Genomic DNA, 22630 nt, shown 5'->3' on the forward strand with positions numbered 1-22630 from the left:
TGGACGACGGAGAAGCCAAGTTAAGTTTAGGACTCAGTCCCTGCTTGCAAGCTCACAATGACATAATACACTCAGGAGCCAGAATGTACCCCAGACTGTTACTGAGTAAGATGGCATTAAATACAGTGACAGAACAGAGCAGGACAGAAGTCTAAAAATGCCATCTTGAGGCTGGGAGGCCTGCCCAGAACACAATGCTAGGCCCCCAGGCGACTGCCTGTGCAGACGAGGCCTACCAGGTAAACAGAGGGCAAGGCTGGAGAGGGGCTGCTGGCCCAGATGAAGCCTCATGGTCAGGCAGGAGTGGGGCTCTCATAGGCTATGGGGACCCCACATGTGTCCTCTGCATTCAGAGGCAGGGTCTGTGTGGTACTTCAGATGGGGAGACACCGGCCAAGAGGAGGGGACAGAAGACTTGCCAAGACTTGGCAGCGAGGACAGGAAGAGTCTGAAACTCTAGCCTGGGAGCTTGGGAGGCTTTCTCTGCTCTGCATTCCCAAATTCCTAGGTCTGGGTCCTCCCTGGATAGTGCCTTGCAGCGGATCCTGAGCCGTCCCGCTCACAAGCCCTGGGTGAGGGTCCCCATGGGACCCTTGTCCAGCAGAGAGGAAGGAGGTGGGCAACAGCAGCCCTGGCCATGGGCATTGGGCCACAAGGCAGGCTGACTTAACATGCTGGTGAAGGGGCCCTGGAAGCCATCCTCTGTTCTCTGGCCTCTGGCCTCTGGGCCCTGCCTCAGGACACCCAAGTGTTGCCTGTGCCCTGAAGGATCAGCCACAAGTGCTGATGTGAATTTAAACACGAGAACACAGTGACATCTCTATCCAGTTACACATCCTCTGTGAGACGGAAAGGACAGGGGATTCAAGGAGCCGCCATCTGCACCTTGGTCTGTCAGTCCAGGAGGGTTTGCTAGCTACGGAATTTCTGATGTCAGAAGATAAAAGGGCCCCACACCAGCAACTAACAGCTCAAAACCAGCCAGGAAAGGTTCCAACTTCCTGAACTCTGCAGTTTCCAGAATGGGGTCTTCTGAAATGGAACAAGCGGGAGGCCAGGTATACTAAAATCTGCCAATGCCCCCAGGAAGCATCATCAAGGCTGTGACCCCCAACCCCCAGAGGGGGAGGCCGGGCTATGAGGGATGCGGCCAAGCCCGGGCTCTGCAGAGGGAGAAGGGCTCCTTTTCCTGCAAGGGTGGGTGCTGCAGGGGGCTCTGGGCAGCTGTCACCAGTTCATGCTCTCAGCTCTGGACACCCTGTCAACACCCGTTCATCCCATGCTGCTTCCTGCAGCCACTTCTCCACAGGGCATTGAGGGCCTGCAGGGGAAGGAGTTCTCCTGCTGCCCAGGTAGGGGTGTGCGAGGACATCTGGGAGCCTGGAACATGGCCCCTCTGTGGCCCTGCAGTCCCGGCCTGGCCCTCGACCTGGAAAGCAGAGCCCATGGAGCCCCGCACCACCCCCCGACACCCCAAGGCCTCTGGCCCTGGTGGCTCATTGTGGAAGTGAGGCTACCCGGCAACCCTTGACCAGCTCAGGCCTGACCAGACCAGTGAACACCCCTGCTCTTGGCCGGCACCTTCTCCAGAAGTCGTCTTTCCTGGGGTTCTCTCCCTCAGCCCAGGGGAACCTCACAGTCTCCTTGTCTCACAGTTACCCTCCAACACAGGGCACAATATTTATACTAAACTTCCCCTGGTTACCTACTGTTTGGTTTCTAGCTCTTGTCTGGACCCAGACCCTCTGTCGAGCTGGGCTTGGAGGGATGGAAAGCCTTGTCCAGTGACCAGGAAGGGAAGACACATTCAGGGGAGAGGCCTCTGGCATGGGGGCCAGGCCAGCGTGAGCTCTGCGTGACCAGAATCGCTGGAGTGGGGGGCACGGGGCTGGTCCTGAGCCTGTCCAAAAGACCTTCACCTCTGCTTCCAAACCCACAGGACAGCGCTAATGCCATGACTTCATGGGCAGGGTGGGGGCGCCTGGCCAGGCTCCGAGCAAGCAAAACGTGAATTCTCCACTGCTTTCTCACAGGTCCTATTCTTTCTGCTGGGATGCTATCATTTTTCTAGTACAACTCATTCCTTTTCCATTCTGTGCTTATAAACACTTATGCAGCCAAAACACATAAATGGGCTCTTTGGAGTGTCCAGCTCCAAATAGAACCCAGGGGCTAAGAAACACCCACGTCACTGCTGCCCTTCTCATTCTCATGTCCCTGTCACCATCATCCACAGCCATTAATGGAGTGTCCCCGACACCTGATGCCTGTGAAATCTGCCACCAATCAGTTACTCTGAAGTCCAGCTTCTGAGGCTGTAGTTCCCCCAGGCAACCCCCACGGATTCTGAGTGTTTGCCTGGGTGGTGAATTCTGATTTGATCATCACTTGGTCAACAGGGACCTCCACTATATACTCATGGTGACCAGGGGTCCTGAGCCATTCAGAAAGCATGATATCAAAGGTGAAGCCCCCGTGTCCTGACTCTGGCTTAGGAACTATGTGCTCCATGCACAGCACTGGTGTTCAGAGGAGCTGCCTGTGGCCTCCTCACATGCAAGTTCCATTTTCATGGAAGGACACAGGAAGCCTCTCAGAGCCTCTCAGCAGCACAGGCCAGAGAATGAGCATCACTGATCACTGTGGAGGAAGGAGTGGGCCCATGAACTTTCCAGAAGATGAGATTTGGGATGAAATGGACTTGACTGTCTATGACAAGGATTCCAGAAGCAAAAAACTGCTGGATACCCCAGAACCATTAAGTAGAGCTTGGGATTTTTTTCCTGACTTACATATATTTTTTTGTCTTTTTAAGGCCGCACCTGTGGCCCATGCAGGTTCCCAGGCTAGGGGTCAAATCAGAGCTGCAGCTGCCAGCCTATGCCACAGTCACAGCTACACCAGATCCTTAACCCACTGAGTGGGCCCAGGGGTCAAGCCTGCATCCTCATGGATACTAGTTGGGTTCTTTACCCACTGAGCCCTAACAGGATCTCCCTGACTCATATTTTTGATTGAGTGAATAGATCAAACAGAACTTTTTAAGGTAGAGAAACCTTTTGTGTGATGCTTCTGAGAAATCTTGGTGTCACAGATGGTTTTATCAGTCTCAGTAAATATCATGCTGTTGAAAATAACCCCGAAACCACAACTAAAAGCTACCAGGACTGCTGACCACTATATTCCAACCAGAAATGCAAAAGTTCAAATTCAGTCCACTCCACTGTGCTCTCTGACCAACCAAACAAATCACTGGTTTGCCTGGAGATTCTGAGAAGGGCAGGCAGGAATCTGGCTGGGGGAGGCACAGAACCAGTGGCCAACCAGAGCCAGAGGGGCCTGCTAGACCAATGGGCCTCTCAGTGGTGGGCATGCCTTGGCTCCCCCAGAAACTGCCAGGGTCAGGCTGAGAAGGGGGCTCTTGAACATCAGCTCAAATCCATCTATGCAGCCCCAACCCAGGCGAGAACACCACTTGCCTGGCGGGAACTCACTGACGATCTGGCGCTCCCACTACTGATTTCAGTGGTACAGACAGCTTGGGAGTAACTGCCTTCATTTTTCCTTTTCCTAATCAATTGTGGAAATGCTTGCTATCCTTGGGTGACGTTTGTCCTCTTTTGAATGTTATTACAGATGTCTCCATCAAAAATCAATCAGACATAATAAATAAATAAATAAATAATAAAAATAAATAAAAAATCAATCAGACGGCCTAGTGCTGCCCATCTCATGGGTCTCCTCCCCTATCCTGCACCCTGGAGTCAAGTCTGTTCTGTAGATAAACGTTCCTTACCTCCAAAGCCCCCAGGATGTTTACAAACCATGCCGGCCTCACCACCTGGGGAGGAGCAAGCTAGGTATCAGGCTGCTTGATTTTACAAGAGCCTTCTTCCCACAGAGCAGTAATTACAGTCATGACCCAGCTGAAGACAAGCTCTCCTTCTGGCCGAGGCCCTACATTGAGTTCTCAGGTGAGAGGTTCCTGGGCAAATCTCAGAGCTCTGTTTGGGAAGTCAGTTTGCTAATCTAACCGACAGGAACAGCAAGGTCTAAGTCCGTGTCTGGGGTCCTGAAACAAGTAACTCCACTTAGCCTGGGGCTTCATTCGTCAGGAGCAGAGGGGTGAGGAGTCCTTTTCTTTCTGACCAAAGCTGTTCAATCCTCCCACCTGTCCTCTCATTGGGGCTTTTATGACCATAAAATGTAGGAAACAGGGGATTTAAATAAGTAGAAATGACTATAAGGATGACAGACTATAACTAGAACAAGCCCAGAGACTTGTTAACTCACATTTAAAGAGTGATTCACACCAAATTCTAGGGAATTTTCTACTCTAAATCCTTGATGATAGCAGCTTCTGGCTCTAGACGAAGTCCCATCTGTAAACTGAGGGGTAACTTGGGAGGAGCGCCTTCGCATGGGGAGCCCCTGCGGCCTTGCCACATTGGTGTGGCCCCTGTTGGCGCACTGTTCTGTGCATCCCTGCTGTGGGGACCAGACTGTCCAAGATCCATCCTTTCACCACAAGCAGGGAAGCCCAGGCTCGCACATGAGTTACTATCCTTCACTCTGCTGTGATCAAAGATGAAGGCCACGGACATAAACGTGGTCCCAGTCCTTTTCACACTAAGTACTTGTAACCTTCTTTGGTGACATTTTCTCCTTCGGGTTTGAGACAGGATTTGACTTAATGTCTGGAGATGGCTTGTGTGCAGATGTAACTGTATCTCCCTCAAAAGATAACTGGACACGCTCACCCCATCCTGACAGCAAAGGACAGCGTGGATCCAGTAAAGAGCCATGGCAGTGATTCCCTGAAGCTAAATTAAATCAAGCGCTGGTGGAAGCCTGTGGTAAAAGCTCATTCTGTTCCACTTTTCATACCGTCTGACCTAGTCCCTTAGCACCAGGACTGAGGCTAAACAAAGGCAGTTGTTCGAATAATTATAAGCCCCATGTGAAGAGGCTAATCGTTTTAGGCTTGAAGTGTCATTGATTCATAATCTTGGATTTTCGGTTTTGATTTGTATATTCACTGACAATGTGGAGAAGGGCCTGGCTCTGTCTGGCAGCTGACAGCGGTGGGAGCAGGCAGCAGTGTCGTTTCGCCCTCTAGTGGCTCCGGAGCAGGGCGGGAAGAGGCAGGGTGACCCCCACCTCCTCCACCGGCTGGAGTGGCTGGCTGAATGGGAGCATAGCCTGTGAGCATCAGACCTGACCCTCCCGTCCACAGCAAACGGGAAACATGGTGGGTCACATTAGTTAGTCAAGGAAAAACTCTTGCCCTGATCATTTACTTGAAAGGTCTTCGAAACATTTTACTCTACATCTCATTTGAGGCAGCCTAACTCCTTTACTGTGTTTGAACTGCTCAGTCACAAAAAGGCACACTTTAGTCTATCAGGACTAAGGATGTGCTTGAGTAAATGCCTTGCGTCAAGATGAGGCCACACCCCAAGGCCGAGAGCAAGGGCCGGCACATCTGTTCAGACATGATGCTCCTGAGCACAGAGAAGCCACTGCTGTGTCAGGGTGTCCGGGTGCTGGGTTCTCCTTCCTGTACACTGGCATGACTTCCATCATCGTTTTAACTTCTTTGAGGCCGAGTCCATAAATCTCCCCTGCCCGGCTCCCCAGGAGGGGCACAGGTGTCCAGACACCAGCAACCACTCATCCCACAGGCATATTTTTATCAAGTCATAAGGAAAAGTCCTCAGAGAGAAAACCTGCCTAAAACACACAGTACAGGGTTTATAAACTCACAGGATGCCTCCGAGGACGACTGGTGGCTCTGATGGCCACAGCAGCTTTTCCCCTGGCTGGAGACACTGTGATGGGCAGAGGGAGGGCCACCTCTCCCCAACCCCCCAGGCCCAAGGATTTCTGCCTCCCATACGATCTGAGGGAAGAGTCCTTTCTGAGTCACGCTTTTTCTGGCCCAATGGGGTGGTGTCAACCAGCAAAACAAACAGCACTCGGGTATGGGTCCCCCGCGGGCACATTGCTGCACTTGCGACCTACTCAGAAATAAGCCAGACCTGGCCCCTGGCTGCATGGCAGGGTTGGGGACTCACAGACTCAAAGCTGCTCCAGAGCAGCCCAGCCCCTTCTTTCTGCTTAATAACCCTCAGAAAACTCGCAGGTGCCACACTAAAGTGGCCACAGAAAATCTTTTAGCTGACTCCTGCCTTAGGGCTCCTGCTCTGCCTCCAGACAAGAGCCTAAAACCAAATGCAGCTTTGAAACACGTACCATCCTACAAACTTTACTGAGTGCCAATATGCATGAGACCCTGTGCCAGCTGCTAGGGACACATCACCCTCAATTTCTGATGAGGACATGGGTAGCAGCTTGGCCAAGGTCACCAGGCAGGAAAAGGCAGCACCTAAAGGCTCTGTGCTTTGCTTCACTCCTGTGTCCCCGAGCAGGGGAAGTGCAGAGGGCACTGGCAGGCAGTGTAGCTTCTTGAGAAATATTAGGCAAGTCGACACAGGTGCTTGGAAGTCCAGGCTGGGAGGGGCTCAGGCATTCCCTGGGGGTGAAAGAGTCATTGTCAAGGTGTGGTTTCCTGAGGATGCACTCCACCTCTGTCAGTGTCGAAAGTGGAAATGCTGCTGATGGGCCACTCTGGTGCGTGGGAGGCAAAGCTCCTGCCCAGCTGCAGGGAGCCGCCAGGAGGGCTCATCCACCCCCGCCACCTGAGAGCTGGGCCCCCACGAGCACAGCCTCCACCTATTCCAGGCAACCTGGTACTTCCTAGGGCCTGTTATGAACTAAATGTTTGTGTCCCCCCCAAGTGCACATACCCTAACTCCCAGTATGACAGTATTTGGAGGGACCTTTAGGAAATAATTCAGTTTTGACAAGGTCCTGAGGGCAGGAGCTCCATGAGGGATCAGTACCCTTAGAAGAAGAGGAAGAGACACGAGTGTGCTCAAGCTGTCTGTCTCCATCTCTTTCTCTCTCCACCACGTGAGGACACATGAGAAAGAGGCTGTTTGCAAGCCAGGGAGAGGACCCTCACCAGAAAGCTGACCTTCTGGCACCCTGACTTGGGACTTTCAGCCTCTGGAACAGTGAGAAATAAATGTCTGTGGCTAAAGCCCCCAGTCAGTAGTGTTTTTTTACAGCAGCCAGAGCTGACTAATACATAGCTGTGTACAAAAGCACATGATAGGCTCACCATTCAGAGTTACAAAATCCCTGAGCCCTTTGGCATCCCCCCAGCCAGTTAGAGAGCCACATCTGGACTGGAGGCTCTGGTCCACATCTGGACCACAGCCTCAGGCAGCAGCCACACTCAACCTTCCAAGAAATCACAGGTGCAAGGGTGTCTCTGACCTTGAACCCTGTGATGGAGTGAGTCCTGACAGAGGCTGAGGGATCTGTTTTCACCAAGAAGTAGCACTCTGGCTTAAATTTGCTCAGGCACTACACTCGGAGGAGCTGTGGGTGGGAAAGCACTGCCAGGCCTGTCCCCCATACTGACTGCTGAGGCGTGTGCAGCCCTGCGCCCCCTGGTGTCCCCAGGCCTGATGCACAAGCTGGGAAGGGGCCACATTTCACTTGTACCTGAGGTCTCTGAGGCAAGTTTACCAGCTAGTAAGGAGCAGAGCTAGGACTTGAATTCAGTTCTGCCAGCTTGGAGCTCAGGGCCTCATCCACTCACCAGTGACCAACTGAGAACACGTGTCCACTTCAGCCTCCAGACGCTGACTGAGAAGCTGGATGGAGAAGCCCCTTGTCCTGGAAAACCTCTGGCTATCTCAGGACCCTGTTTTGTGTCTGAGGGGTGTGGGGTGCTGAGCAAGCAGCAAGTAATGATCTTGACTGCCCAGCAGCCTGGTGGCCGAGTAGGACTTACCCCTTCCATGGGCGCCACGAGTAGGTCATACAGAGCACGCAGCGGCGGCCTGGCCAATGAGCTCTGCCTCCTGGGCAGAGAGGAGGTCCCCTCCTTGATGGGTGATGCAGTGTTGCCAACCAGGCTGGTCATACTCTGGCAGCTCCTGGGAAGAGAAGGCGGGGATGAAGCTGGGCATGCGGGCCCCGGGCTCCGGTTCCTGGAAAAGGCAGCTGGAGGCTACAGGGGAGGCCACACCAGCCTCCCTCCTGGCCTGGCCTCTTTTTCCCTCTCAGGGACTCTTCACAGAACAGTGAGCGCAGACAGAAACCGCAGGGCAAACCAGCTGCACACAACAGCTTACGTTTCTGTGGAGTTTTTCTGCATCATCACATGTCCTGGAGTGCTGTTCAAAGGATTTAATTACATCCTTGTGTGGAGCGACCGGGAAGGCAAATGTGAGCACCAGAAGAACTGGCGGCCACCATGCTACCGGGGAGGAAAGGGACCCAAGGCCAGTCAATCTACAGGGCGGGAGCCCTGGACACGACAGAATGAGGATCATGCTGGCTGCAGCCTGGGCTCATGTCAAGGTCAGCCCCCGCCGCCCCTGCCCCAGCACAGCACGAGGCCCACTGGGAGGACAACAGTACCTGCACAGGGTAGGGCTAGGGGCAGGGCAGCTTAGGAGCAGCTACAGGGTTTTGTTTGGCTGTCTAATTTATGTTCCAGTGTTTCCAGGCAAATTTTTATTAATATGGATGGTATTTTCAACCCTGAGGACCCCACGTTTCACATTCCCAACACAGGATAAGAATATTCATTGAATCATTCATTCACTGATTCTCCAGGAAAACAATTCCCTAGCATGGCTTCACAAGGGGCAATGATGCAGGCCCTGGGGGCTGAGAGAGGACACATGGCACAGGGGGCAGAAGAGACAGCAGCGGGGAAACAAATCCATTTCCAGTGCAAACACCAAGTGGCCCCCACAAGTCTCTCTCAACTGACCCCCTCAGCCTGGCTGGCATGGTTTCAGCAAAGCCTCTGGTGACGTTCTCTGCATGACTGCTAGATGATCAGTGGTCTCTTGATTTAGAAACTGCACAGTTTGGGAGTTTCTGCTACATTCAAGGACCTTAAGGCAGAGACCAGGTCTTAGACCAGACTCGCCACCAAGTAAGTACTTTGGGTTGCTGGTAGTGGCAGCTCCTTGGTTGTTACCTAAGGAAAAACAAAAGGTGGCTTTCCCTCCTGGGCCAGGCCAGGATCCACAACCACCTAAGGAAACAATACGAAAGGTCCGTCTGCATTTTTTAGGGATGGCTTCTGTCCCCTGGCCTCCCCAACCCTTCCTAGAGTTCTCAGCAATGTCCCAACTCTTTTTTTCTTTGGCTGTACCCACGTCATGTGGAAGTTCCTGAGCCAGAGATCCAACCTGAGCCACAGCAGTGACAATGCCAGATCCTTACCCTCTAAGCTACCAGGGAACTCCCAGCAACATGCCACTTCTAAATTCTAGGGTTGTGCCAAGCCAGACTGTGAGCCCTTAGCACCCAGCCTGGTCCTGCAAGAGGAGGAGCAGCAGAGGACCCGGAGGGCCTGGGAGACCCCTCACAGCCGCTCCTCCATCTCACTCATTCAGGGAAGATGTAATTACAGGCGACTGGGGCTGTGGCACGTCTTTGCCGTCAGAACCAGTGAAGCATAGATAATCCTGGAGTGACATTCAGAGGCTCATTTAATTCCCTAGAATACACCACAAAGAGCACTGCTCCCCTGAAGGAGAGAGCACCAAATTGCTCTCCAGAGGAGATGTTCTGGTGTGACACGCAGCGTCTGTCACGGCCCTGTGTGCTCCTTCACACGCCTGTGTGCACTCATATTCTTGGCAGGCAGGGAGCACAGCCCAGGGAGCCTGGGCTGCCACCAGGACAGCAGGATGGGGTGACAGCAGTATTGTGGCACCCTCTCTCTGCACACCCCTCGTTTCACTCCCTAGACACATGTCTGCCCGGACTGTGGGCTTGTAACCTGACTCGAGGCGCCTGAGCGTGATTCATCAGGCCATAGACACCCAGGGGGAGTGCCATGTCTCCAGATGAGGCAGGTCCTTTGGTGACCAGTGGGGCACTCCGCAAACCCCAGGGCCCTGAACTGAACAGCTCCTGCTGGAGAAAGAGGCCCAGTTCTACAACCCAGACCCCCCGGGTACAAGGAGACCAGCATAACCGAGCTGCATGGGGAAGGTGGCTGCCCAAAGCACACTACTTACTTAAAAAAATCAGAACCACATGTGTGGCCCCCTCCCTGGTGAGCAGGGTCCCCAGGGCATAGAACGTCAGGCTGGGCGGGTGCTGAGGCCTGGGCAGGGTCCCCTGCTGGCAGTGGAGCTGCTGAAACATGGCTCCTGGAAGTGGAGGGCAAGGGAGTGCCAAGGATCCTAGCCTGAGGCTAGTCTCTCACCCTCTGCACATTACTCTGTGCATCTGCAAAAAGGGGAAATGCTGCAATGAGTGTCAGGATCAGGGAGAACGAGAAAAATGTTGGGAGTCTCATGAGGGGAAAAGGACTGAGACAGAGGTCTGGGCAGGAGGGTGGGAGATGGCTGGGCTGCCTTTTTACTGAATCCATGAAGTACCAGAGGCATCTTAAGAGGCCCAACAATACTAACCAATTTCAAATGCATCACTGCCCACACGGTGCCAGGCACAGTGGGTCTAGAGAGGGGCTGGGCCACAGGTCACTGCACTGGGGTGTGAGGAAGGAGACAGTGCCAGCAGAGGTCCAAGGTCACAAGACCCTGATTAGTCACTAGTCAGGCAGAGGCAGGGGAGAGCTTTCTGGGAGCAGGCCGTTTGATGTGGGCACAGGGGACAACCTGAAGTTAGGCTCCCCATGGACAAGGCAGGCAAGGCCATTGCAAGCTGAGGAAACAACACAGGGAAAGGCACCACTGTTGGGAATGGAGTCCTGGGGGAGCTGGGTAAGTGAGTGCTGGGGGCAAGCGTGGAGGGTGGGGCTGCAGGCCTGAGAGGCAAGGGGCCAGGTGGCTTGTGCTGCAGGGAGGCCAGCCCAACCCCCTCAAGCACCAGACCTGGATGAACAGGAAGCTCCTCCCCTAGGCAAGGCCGATTAGAGGAAGGCTGTGCTGTCTACACCCTTCCCTGAAGGTCTCCAGGGCCGGTGACCAGGCTGGGACCCCGCATTCTCACCCCTGGCAGGTCCAGGTGGGAGGCCAGTCCATTTCTTTGGTCAGGGCTGGTAAACACGCGGCCGGTCAAGGCATCTGTGGCTCTGTGGAGGTTTCCGGGGACACTCTTTGGGTATCTGTATGCTTCCAGGAGAGGGTCTCAGGTTGGGACCCACTGAGGTCCTCACCTCCACAGAGCTGCCTTGTACAGACTGCAATCAAATAGCTGCCTTTGTGCATTGCTTCTGTTTTTGCTACAACATTTACAGTGACCTACGGTGCCTGTCTCACTGGGGGGTGCTTGCCTAGAGATGTGCATAGAAACATCCATGATACTTCAAAACAGCCAAGCAGGCAGCTCCTTAGCCCCGAGCCCGGGAATGTTCACAGACAACACAGCAGCCCACCAGGGTGCCCCCATCTCCCAGGTGTGAGACTCTGACAAGCCATGTCACTTTTCTACTCTCCACTTTTCCTTGCTTGTAAAATGAAAGGCTGGACTAAATTCCTTGTAGGTCTCTTCCAGTTTTAAAAAATTAAAAATTGACTCAATCTAGGAAGCCATCAAAACTGCGGTGGCTTTTTTAACCCTCCTGCTGACAGGACACGACCACAGCCCCCTAAGCCCTCCTGGAGTTTGCCTGTGTGAGCAGCAGAGTGCCAGGGCGTGAGTGCAGCTCTCAAGTGCCGCAATCTGTCCAGAGAGTCAGCACTGCCAATGCACGTCCTGTGGTCAGGATTCAGAGTCACAGTTGAATGGCCACGTTCCCCTGGGCTCTGAGCCCTTGGCCGCAGTGGTTGACAGGTGTGAGTGGGTGTGTGAGATGGTCTGCTGCCTGCTGTCCTCACAGGCACATCTGCCTCCTTCCTGGCAATGTCATCATGGCTGAGTGCATCCATCGCACTGTGGAAGCTCCACGGGGCGCGACCTCGGTGCTGTACTGCGTTGAATTCTGCAGGGTTTTTCAGCCTGGCTGATGTCTCTCTGCCTCAGCCATCTGGTCTCTAAGACCAGAGAGAGGATGGTGCTTCAAGAGGGTGGAAATGCTTCCCACACAGCAAGAGTATGAAATGCAGGAGGGGCCGTTTAGGTGCCTGCAGGGCCTGCCACATCCACACCACCTTCTCACGGCCCCAGGGAGCCGGAAGGCTCTTCCTTTATGGATGAGGAACTAAGGTTCAGAGAGGCCAAGAGTCAGGGTATAGCTCATTGGTAGAACATTTCACCGCAGAGAGGCCCAGAGACCTGCACAAGGCTGCCTGGCAGGGCAAGGTCAGCCTTCCTCCTGGCAGGGGAGGGGTTTTATTGTGTCCTTCCAGCCTTCAGGACACCCTGAGAAACCTGAACCTCTGACACCTGGAGTTCCAGCTGCTGGGTCCACAAAGTTGAAGCTGCCAGCAGGGGACCTCTCCTGGACTTTGCGGAAGCCTGAAGGAGGGACCAGACTCCTGGGACACCCAGCCGCACCACCAGGCATCTCCAGCAGGTGGCAGTGGCTCCCTTTCCTTGAGTCCTCCATCTATGGCCAGGGACCCCGTATGGCTAATTGACAGCCCAGCTCTCAGCAAAGAGGGTTTTCTCGCACCACACCGTGGTCTTTATCAGCTCATTCCTCAGATGATGTTTATTAATCTACTTCTGGAGAAATATTCGCTTCCCATGCGGCATGGCCATCTGTGTGGTTACAGGGAAAGGAAAGGGAGCGAGCTGGTATCCAGGGAGAGGGGAGGCCGGCAGTCAGTGGGGAGCTGCCTGGTCTCTGTGCCACAGGATGCAGAGCTAGGACATGATATGTGAAGCGCTTGGGGTTGTTCATGTCTCTGGAATGATAACAAACAGCAGGTGCCTGGTAGCACTTGCGGCTCATGATTCTCCCTTTGGGGATGAAGAGATCTATGCCACAGGCAGGGGTGTTATAACTGGGTGGTCCCGCAAAAGACCCTGTGTACTGGGCTGCCTCAGGCTCACACACATGATGCGGCCCCTAGCCAAGGCCATGTGTGGGGCAGGCATGTACCTGCTGAGTGTCGGGAGGCACTGGGGACCAGGGAATGTGCTCCTCAGCCTCAGCCCAAAGTACCACTCTGGGCACCAAGCTAGTTGCCCCGGCTTCCTGTCAGGGCCCCATTAAGGCGAGGGGAAGGTCACGTGGGGAGAGCAGAGTGTGGTGCCTACACACATTGATTTCTCATATTTTACAGTCAAAAATAGTGAGCTGGTTAAGAGCAGAAATGGCTGAGCTGAGGCTTGAGCAACCTCCGGTGGGACTAAGGGCAGGGCTCTGCTCAGATGGTAGAGCCAGCCTGGCCCTGAGATCCTATCCACCCATCTCAGCAGCACACAGAGAGGAGCTCAAACCTAAGCTCAGTGCATCCAGAGAATCTTGGAGACTGAGGGCTCTGTGCACGTAGGCGGGCTGCAGCGTCCCTACACACACTTCTGCCCAGAGGCAGGGGCCCCAGCAGAACATAGGGCAGCAGCTGGGAAAGGGGTGTTTCATTAAGGTTTGGAGGGTGATCTGACTGAGGAGGAACTAGCTTTATGGCCTCCATGCCGCCTCAGAGGGCTTCTCCTTTCCCCTGCCTCCTGTGTCCTCCCCTCTGCTCTCAATTCCTCACCAGGCACTCAGGTCCTTCACACCTGCTGCCTGGACACTGTCGCAGAGTGAGCTGGGCCAGGAACACTCACCCCAGGCACATCTGGCCCTGAGGTCTTTAGGGCCTCTGGAGAGAGGGGAGAGAAGGAACTGTGGGACATGGGGCCTCTTCTGGGGTGAGCCAGAATGGGCAGGCATGTGTCCATCACTGGCATCCTCCCCCTGCGCCGCCAGCCCCTCCACTGTTACAGATGAGTAAATGGAGTCTCTAGGCTAAGCATCTTGCTTAAGGCCCATGTCAGGGGCAGGGCCTTTCTTCTCAGTGCAGGCAGGCAACAGGAAGCCTGCAGCTCAGGGGCTTCTGTTTTCTGGGGAGCTCGAGGCCTAGTGCCACCACAGCCTCAGGCCCTGAACCCACTTCTGAAGTGCCCAGGATGGCAGACACTGCACTGAACACTGGTTTCCGGGCTGTCTGCGAGCAGGACTGTGTGCAGATCAGGGTGTGCAGGGGTGGGGCACAGGAGGAGGCGGCCTCCCATGGAGCTGAACTCATTCCAGGGTGCTGCCTTCGCTCGGACACAGGCCTCCTCGGCTTCCCAAATGTCTTTATCACATTTTCACCTTCGAGGGGCCAATTCAGGAGGCTGCCGGTCTATGCTCACAGCTGCAGGGTCCTTGGTCCTGGTCCTGCCTCCATTCCTTGTGAGCCTTGCGAGCCTCAAGAGCCCCCAGATTTTGTGGTGGGGGCTTCCTGCCTCACAGCCAAGGAGGTAGGAGCAGCCCTGGCAGACAGAGCCAAATTCCAGGGGCTCTGCTGCCTGTGGAACCACTTGGTTCCTTTCTCCCCACCCTTGGCCTGACCAGGACACCCAAAACCCCCTGGGATCCCTGAACTCCGAGTGGTGTCTTCTGAGGGAGCAGGAGCTGGCCTGAGACTTCAACATGCACCTGGGTCTTAATCTTAATCTTCTAGGGCAAAGATTAATTGGCAAATCTATTCTATTCAAGCAGCCAGAGATGCCTCAATTCAATTTTGAAAAAGGACTCTGATACTATTCAGTGGTTTTCTGCCATGAACATCCTCACATGAACGGTTGTCTCTTCTGGGAGACAAGGCTGTCAAATGCTGCATTTTAAGTACTTATTCAATAAGCTGTCGGCTCTCTCGGCCTGCTCACTTCCTTAATTATCAGGTCTGGCTCCCTCTGTGGGAGAAGAGCCTGGACGCTGGCTGGGCTCAGGCAGAGACCCCTACTCTTTCGGTGATGCTGATTCCTTTCAAGCCCAGGATGAATCTGGGCTGCATGTGGCTTCTCTTGCTCTGAGCAATCTGGGGAATGTGGGTCAAGGCCTGTGACACAGGCCTCCACCAAGGGGCATGGGCCTGCCCTCCTGCAGGATCCAAGCTTGATATATAGTCACCCTGAGGCTCTTTCTGCATTTGAGCAACCTGTCACTACCCAATGAACTTGATTTTAAGGTGACTGTTGACAGTCCTTAACGTCACACCTCACCTCGTTTGTATTTGTGCTGCTGGCAAGAAGCACATGCTACGGGAGAGCATGTGCAGCACGTGGGGGCCTCAAGGCAGCTGATGGGGACAGGTGGGGAGCCCTAAGGAGGACCCCCCATCCTGCGAGCTGCGGTTGGCAGGGAAGATCCCTGTCCAGAACCTCTGGCCTGAGTCAGAGTGGAAGACACACTCAGCCCTCTTGCTGGGCCAGCGGGAGAGTGAGACTGAGCCTGACCTGGAGCTGGGGGGACCAGCAGTTACCAGCAGGGGACAGGCTGGTGGGCCAGCAGCCAGAAGATGACTATGGAATCTTGGGCCTCATGCAGGGGCTGTATCATCAATCCACATTTATTCCAAGCCTTTCTGGTTTCTGGTGTCCAGAGAGAGGCAGTTCATAAGGGGAGGAAACGTTGAGCTATCAAGCAGGTTTCAAGGTGGAGACTTGCATCAAAAAGTGTTTGACCCTAAAAATGGCCATACTACCCAAAGCAATCTACAGATTCAATGCAATCCCTATCTAATTACCCATGACATTTTTCACAGAACTAGAACAAACAATCCAAACATTTATATGGAACCACAAAAGACCCAGAATCGCCAAAGCAATCCTGAGGAACAAAAACCAAGCAGGAGGCATAACTCTCCCAGACTTCAAGAAATACTACAAAGTCACAGTCATCAAAACAGACAGACAGACCAATGGAACAGAATAGAGAACCCAGAAATAAACCCTGACACCTATGGTCAATTAATCTTTGACAAGGGAGGCAAGAACATCAAATGGGAAAAAGAAAGTCTATTCAGCAAGCATTGCTGGGAAACCTGGACAGCTGCATGCAAAGCAATGAAACTAGAACACACCCTCACACCATGCACAAAAATTAACTCAAAATGGCTGAAAGACTTCAATATACGACAGGACACCATCAAACTCCTGGAGGAGACCATGGGCAAAACACTCTTTGACATCAACATCATGAATATTTTCTCAGGTCAGTCTCCCAAAGCAATAGAAATTAGAGCAAAAATAAACCCATGGGACCTCATCAAACTGAAAAGCTTTTGCACAGCAAAGGAAACCCAAAAGAAAACAAAAAGACAACTTACAGAATGGGAGAAAACAGTTTCAAATGATGCAACCGACAAGGCCTTAATCTCTAGAACATATAAACAACTTATACAACCCAACAGCAAAAAAGCCAATCAATCAATGGAAAAATGGGCAAAAGACCTGAATAGACATTTCTCCAAAGAAGATATACAGATGGCCAACAAACACATGAAAAAATGCTCAACATCGCTGATTATAAGAGAAATGCAAATCAAAACTACATGAGACACCACCTCACACCAGTCAGAATGGCCATCATTAATAAATCCACAAATAACAAGTGCTGGAGGGGCTGTGGAGAAAAGGGAACCCTCCTGCACTGTTGGTGGGAATGTAAACTGGTACAGCCACTATGGAGAACAGTTTGGAGATACCTTAGAAATCTATACATAGAACTACCATATGACCCCGCAATCCCACTCTTGGGCATCTATCCGGACAAAACTCTACTTAAAAGAGACACATGTACCCGCATGTTCATTGCAGCACTATTCACAATAGCCAGGACATGGAAACAACCCAAATGTCGATCGACAGATGATTGGATTCGGAAGAGGTGGTATATATACACAATGGAATACTACTCAGCCATAAAAAAGAATGACATAATGCCATTTGCAGCAACATGGATGGAACTAGAGAATCTCATCCTGAGTGAAATGAGCCAGAAAGACAAAGACAAATACTATATGATATCACTTATAACTGGAATCTAATATCCAGCACAAATGAACATCTCCTCAGAAAAGAAAATCATGGACTTGGAGAAGAGACTTGTGGCTGCCTGATGGGAGGGGGAGGGAGTGGGAGGGATCGGGAGCTTGGGCTTATCAGACACAACTTAGAATAGATTTACAAGGAGATCCTGCTGAATAGCATTGAGAACTTTGTCTAGATACTCATGTTGCAACAGAAGAAAGGGTGGGGGAAAAAATGTAATTGTAATGTATACATGTAAGGATAACCTGACCCCCTTGCTGTACAGAGGGAAAAAAAAAAAAGTGTTTGACCCCAAAAGGGCCTTTGGTGGCATAGAAACCTCAGACCCAACGCGGGAGACAAAGAAATGAGCTTCTACACAGTAGGGTCTCTCTTCATCATTGCAATATTACAGCCTTATGACAGTTCAGTCAGCATTCTTACCCCCATTTTTCCAGTTGAAAAAATAAAGACCTCAGATCACCCCATAATAAAGGTGGAGCCAGGTTCCAAATCAAGGTTTTCCCCCTTACTCTGTGCCTTGCCACAGATCAGTGCCACCACCAGACCTAGAAATGAAGGTAAAGAGAACCCTGCCTGCATCAGGCCTCCCAGTCCACAGTGCCTCCTGAGGCATTGCTGTAGCCCGCGTCAGGATGGCCAGGAGCCAGATGCAACGCGGGTGTTTATGAAGAACCATAACCATGTGTCCATGCAGACACTGCACAACACACTGCAGAGAGGGACATGGGTTTGCACGGCTTGTGTCTTACTGACCAGGCTGACCCTGCAGGGACAGCTGCCCTCCTCTCCAGTCACTGCTCTTCCCCATGCCCTCAGGAGACCTGGGCAGAAGCCCAGCCTCAGCATGGCTCCACTGCAGGTGGCTCCTGCTTGTGGACCTGGAGGACAGGGCGGTTCTGGAAGCTCTCCTTCCTTTCCACTGTCAAGGCCTGACTCCCTGGGGTTCGGGGCAGTCAGGGGGGAGGAAAGGCCCTGCTGTCACCCTCCAAGTGTCTCCCTGGCATCTGATGGCTCTGCAGGGGTTCCCTCATGCACCCTGAACAGGGCAGCCCACTCTGGATCCCCACCCCGGCTCCCCACCCCCTAGTCCTTCTGTGGCTGTGCAGCCCATCACACTTGCTGCTGAGGTCCTCTGCCAGCAATGGGGAGGGAACCAGCAAGTGGCTGAGACCCTGCTACCTGCCTGTGGGGAAAGCACACATCTGTGCCACACAAGTCCCTTCTCTCCTGCCCAGTCACAGGAGGCTAGTCCCACAGGGTGGTGCTCCCTCTTCCTGCAGGACCCCCAATCTTTGTCACGGACTTTCTTGGAGGACCCCGACCAGGCTGAGGAGTCTCACTTGCTGACTCCCCGACCCAAACTTTTAGAGGTGGGGTGGTCCGTGGCTGGGTGCTAGTTGGTGGTTGCAAGCTAAGGGAGCTCTGTGGCCCCTGTGGCCCCTCTCTACAATGAGGAGCTCTAATACTTCTTTGCCCTCTGTTTTAGCTCTAGCCACTAAAGTCGGGGCAACAGGAAAGCCCCCTTCTACAACATATCACACATACTGCCATAAGGTGGAAAAGTAAAGACCTAGCATGCATGTGGTATCAGTGGTGGTGACAGAAGTCAGAACATTTCTCTGGGACACTGGTCCTAATGGATCCTGGGTGGGTGTGCCCGCAATGCCAGTGTATGGCCTGGGATCTAGAGTCTAGATACAGTCAAAAGCCTGTCCCATTCTTCTTTTCTGCAGCAAATGTGATCTGCTGACTGCCCCCAGGTTCAGATACACACACATGCACACGCACATGCCTGTGCACTGGCTTTCAAACTTTGGCATAACTCTCCAAGCATTCTGCAGGATGAAGGGCAGAGGCCTTTCTAGGGGCTATTGCTCAGCCTGGTGGGTCTCTCCAGGGTCAGGTGCTAATAAACAAGGAGAGACTCCTTGTTTTTCCTCACCAGCAGTGCCTGCCCCGGGCTCGACATGCAACTGTGTTTTCTGCCAAAGTGCACAGGCAAGAAGAATAGTGGTAGTGGAAACCTCAAGAACAAAGACCAAGCCGTATAGTGGCAGGGGGTCAGGGGCGGGAAGGAGAGGGAGAATTCTAAGGCCAAATCTCACTTTGCTTGCATCTGCTGCAATAGCCTCATCACCAAGCAGTAAACCATCCAGAACAAAAGGGCCAAGGAGCCCATGGATCTCAGAGCTGGAGGACCCGCAGAAGGGAGCTGGTGCTGCTACACACATGGCTGCTTCCACTTCCCTCCATGGGCTCCAGGGACAAGCACTCTGCAAACCCCAGCAGGATCAAGGTCTGCAGAAAAGCAGCTTCTCAGCCAGTGACAAAACAGCCCACCTCCTTGCCAAGATTCCTGGACATAAAGGGGCAGAGGGAGACCTGGCTGGGACCCCATGCAGGGCGGGACAACATGCAAGCTGGTAGGGCAGCTGGGTGGTGTGACCTGAAACCCAGCTCTGTACCTGCTGGGGGCAGCCTCCCTCCCCCTCTCCCCCCTCCCCCCTTACCCTGCCACCTCGGCCTGTGCATGGTGTGAGGCTGGGCAGGAAGCTCACAAGGGCCTGAACCATCCTTTCCCTTTGCAGGTCACCCAGAACTCTGCTCCCCTTGGATAGAGGCCAGAGCCCCCCTCCTCCTGGGCTTGTTGGGAAGTGGCAGAGAGCAGACAGCAGAGAGCAGTGCAACTGTCCTGGATCTCTGGCTCACTTCACTGAAGCTGAAAGAGTGCAGACTGTTTCCCTGCATCCAATCTGCCCTCAGAAATCTCTAGAAGGCTGAGAGTTCCTGTTGTGGCTCAGTGGGTTAAGGACCTGATGTTGTCTCTGTGAGGATGAGGATTCGATCCCTGGCCTCACTCAGGTTAAGGATCTGGCGTTGCTGTGAGCTGTGGTGTAGGTCAAAGATGTGCTGGGGTCTGGCGTGGCTGTGGCTGTGGTGTAGGCCAGCACCTATAGCTCTGATTAGACCCTTGGCCTGGGAACTTCCATGTGTTGTGGTTGTGGCCCTAAAAAGAAAAAAAAAAAGTCTCTAGAAGGTCAGGACTGGAAAGGTCTGCAGAGACCACTTCTAACCCCTTCATTTCCCTGAGGCCAGGCCTGAGGCCTCAAGCCAGGTCAGGCCCAGACGAGGGAGCTGGGTGCAGAGCAGAGGGGCAGCAAGCTCCGGCTTTAGTGTTGTGGGCCATGCTGCCCCCACCCTGCCTCAGGGCTGGCCTAGTCCTCAGCCTGATATGGGCACAGACTGCATTGTTTAAATGAGCCCATGAACTAAGGTATGATATTGTGCTTCACTGGACCTACCTTGGAGCTGCTTGGAAGGATAACCACCATTTCCCCCAAACAAGCAACTCCATGGCCCCAAATTTGCACCACCTCCCCCCAGGGATGAGGACCCAGGGTATACCTCCTGGTCTGACCTCAGTGTCGAGGCCCTGGAGGAGGGGCACCTATGATCAAGTCTGGGGGCCTGTCTTGGCACTCTCTCCTGCAAAGTATAAGAGGTGGCACAGGAAGAAAAGGGGCGGGTTGAGGCCACAACCCAAGGTGGGCTGTACCTGCTGCGCAGGTGCATATAAATCCCATCTCTTCCACAGTTCATGCACCTATTATGGTAAGAATCCAAGTTTAGCACGGTCCTTCCCACTTTACTCACAACAGTAGAAAGCCACCAGGCATACGATGCCTTCTGAGCATTAAGAAGCCTATCGTGTGCTGTTGATATACTAGCTCCTTGAGGTCCCATGTTAAGGGACCCGAAAAGTAGGAAGCCTGTCCCCACTTCAGCGATGCGATAAGGATACTGAGGCTGACAGGGGTGAAATCACCTGCCTAGGGTCCAGACCTAAGCCCTGAGCTCTTAGTGCCCCAGTTTATAAGCATGGATGACAGCACCCAGCAGAGTTGAGGATCACCTGCCTCGGGGGCTGAGGAGTGGTGGAGAAGGACAGGAGTCAGCCCAGCCCCTTGTCTCTCACACCTGGTCCTGTCCCCACATGAAATTAAAGCCAGGAGGGGCCCCCGCAAAGGAGGCAGAACCGAAGAAGAACCTGGGGGTGAACCAGCCTGAGGTTCTGGCCTCCTTTCTACAAAGCTGCCAGTTCCTATAGCTCCAGCCTCAGCTCCCGTCCCATTTGGCTTGCCCCTGGGAAAGTAAACACAGGTTTGTCACCCTGACAGCACGATAATGAGAGGAAACCAGGGCGGACATAGGAACAGACAGGGCACACAATGCCCCACACGCAGGGCGGCCAGGCGGAGGCTGCCTCCACCCAGAGCACAGTTACTTCCCTCCCGTGTGCCAGGTTCCACCTGCTGCCCTTCAAAGGCAGGGACTGGAGAGTACAGGATGTCCTTCTGGAAAGGTCTGTCCAAATGTGACCCCCATATTGTTCCTGGGCAACCAAATGACAGCAGGACAGACGCCCCTCAGCCCGTTTGCCTGGTCGCAGCTGGGCAATCAGCCCTGATGAAAAGATGCAGGGGTGTGCTGGTTGGCAATTCCAACCTTGCCTCATCCCAAAGCTGCTGAGGCCTATTTGGTCCAGTATTAGGGAGATGGGGCCTGGGTGGATGAGCTTTCCCTCTAGCAATGCTGGCACCCACACTCTCCAAGACCGCTCAGTCTCAGGCCAGGGAGGTCAACACAGCTGTCTGGCCCATCAGTTACTGGCCAAAGCTGGCAAAGAACTACGTGAAGCTACTCTATCTGGCTTCTGCCTGATGTTTGGAAGTCAGCCACAAGAAGAAGCAGCCAACCATCCCCTGGGCCTCCCATCCCAGTGACATCACGCCTGTCACTTCTTTCTCACATGACCCAGGGGCACCACTATGACGCCGAGACCCTGAGGAGCACAGGGCTGAGGGAGCACCACGCTCACTTCTGTAAACTTATGTAGGGGCCAGAAGCCCAACATGCTGGAAGGAGCATTAGCCAAGAATTCATTATCTGCGCTGGGGTCCCCTGCCCAGCACTGGACCTGGGAGGCAGGGCCACACGCACCTGTTTAAGAGGTTGTTGCGGCGAACCATCCGAAGAAAGCCGGTGGGGTCAGTGACTGAATTGAGCCTGTTGTTCATCTCTTCAAACTGCTGGTCCATGATGTCCCCGGCTTCACTCTCCGTCTCGCTGCTGGCACAGGCCCTGCAGGGATGTGGCAGAGAAAGAAAGCGCTGAGCGGTGGAGGCCTCTGCGAGGCCCAGTGCCAGGCTACCACCCAACTCAGCTGGCGCAACGCCTCCCTGAGGCTGGCGCCACCTGCAGGCACCCTGGCCAGCCTTCTGCTGTGACCAGTGCTTCTTACAACAGCTGCTGCAGAAAGGAGGCACCTGAGAGGCCCCTGTGTCCAGTGTGCGTCCGACACAGGCCAGGTGGCACATTTGCTATGTCTGTGCTGGGCTGGCCAGGTACTCCGCCTGCGCAGTGCTTGGGTGAGTGTGGAGCGGCAGAAGCGCTGGTCCATTCCAGTCCAGAAACAACAACTGAGTCCCTACCTGAGCCAAGGCAGGGACACACAGCCTCCAAAGGCATTTTTTCCAGATGAGGAGATGGACATGCACACAAGTGGCTGTAGTGCCAGGCAGAGTAGGCCTGTTGAAATGTAGGCTTGAGAAATACTGCCGAGTGGAAGTATTTCCAAACTCAGCAT

At 53.6% G+C, this 22630-nt stretch overlaps 1 protein-coding gene across 4 annotated transcripts in view; it reads right to left on the minus strand.

The window, feature by feature from the left end:
* TTC28 (tetratricopeptide repeat domain 28) overlaps positions 1-22630 on the minus strand; it is a 606162-nt gene that overhangs the window by 22971 nt on the left and 560561 nt on the right. For all 4 annotated transcript variants that reach the window (XM_047762349.1, XM_047762348.1, XM_047762351.1 and 1 more), the window contains 2 exons: positions 21985-22125; positions 7868-8012 (listed from right to left, as the gene is read on the minus strand). In XM_047762349.1, coding sequence (XP_047618305.1) covers positions 7868-8012; positions 21985-22125 — 286 coding nt within the window. The remainder of the gene's footprint in view (positions 1-7867; positions 8013-21984; positions 22126-22630) is intronic.

Source organism: Phacochoerus africanus, chromosome 15, assembly GCF_016906955.1.
Source record: "Phacochoerus africanus isolate WHEZ1 chromosome 15, ROS_Pafr_v1, whole genome shotgun sequence".
NCBI lineage: Eukaryota > Metazoa > Chordata > Mammalia > Artiodactyla > Suidae > Phacochoerus > Phacochoerus africanus.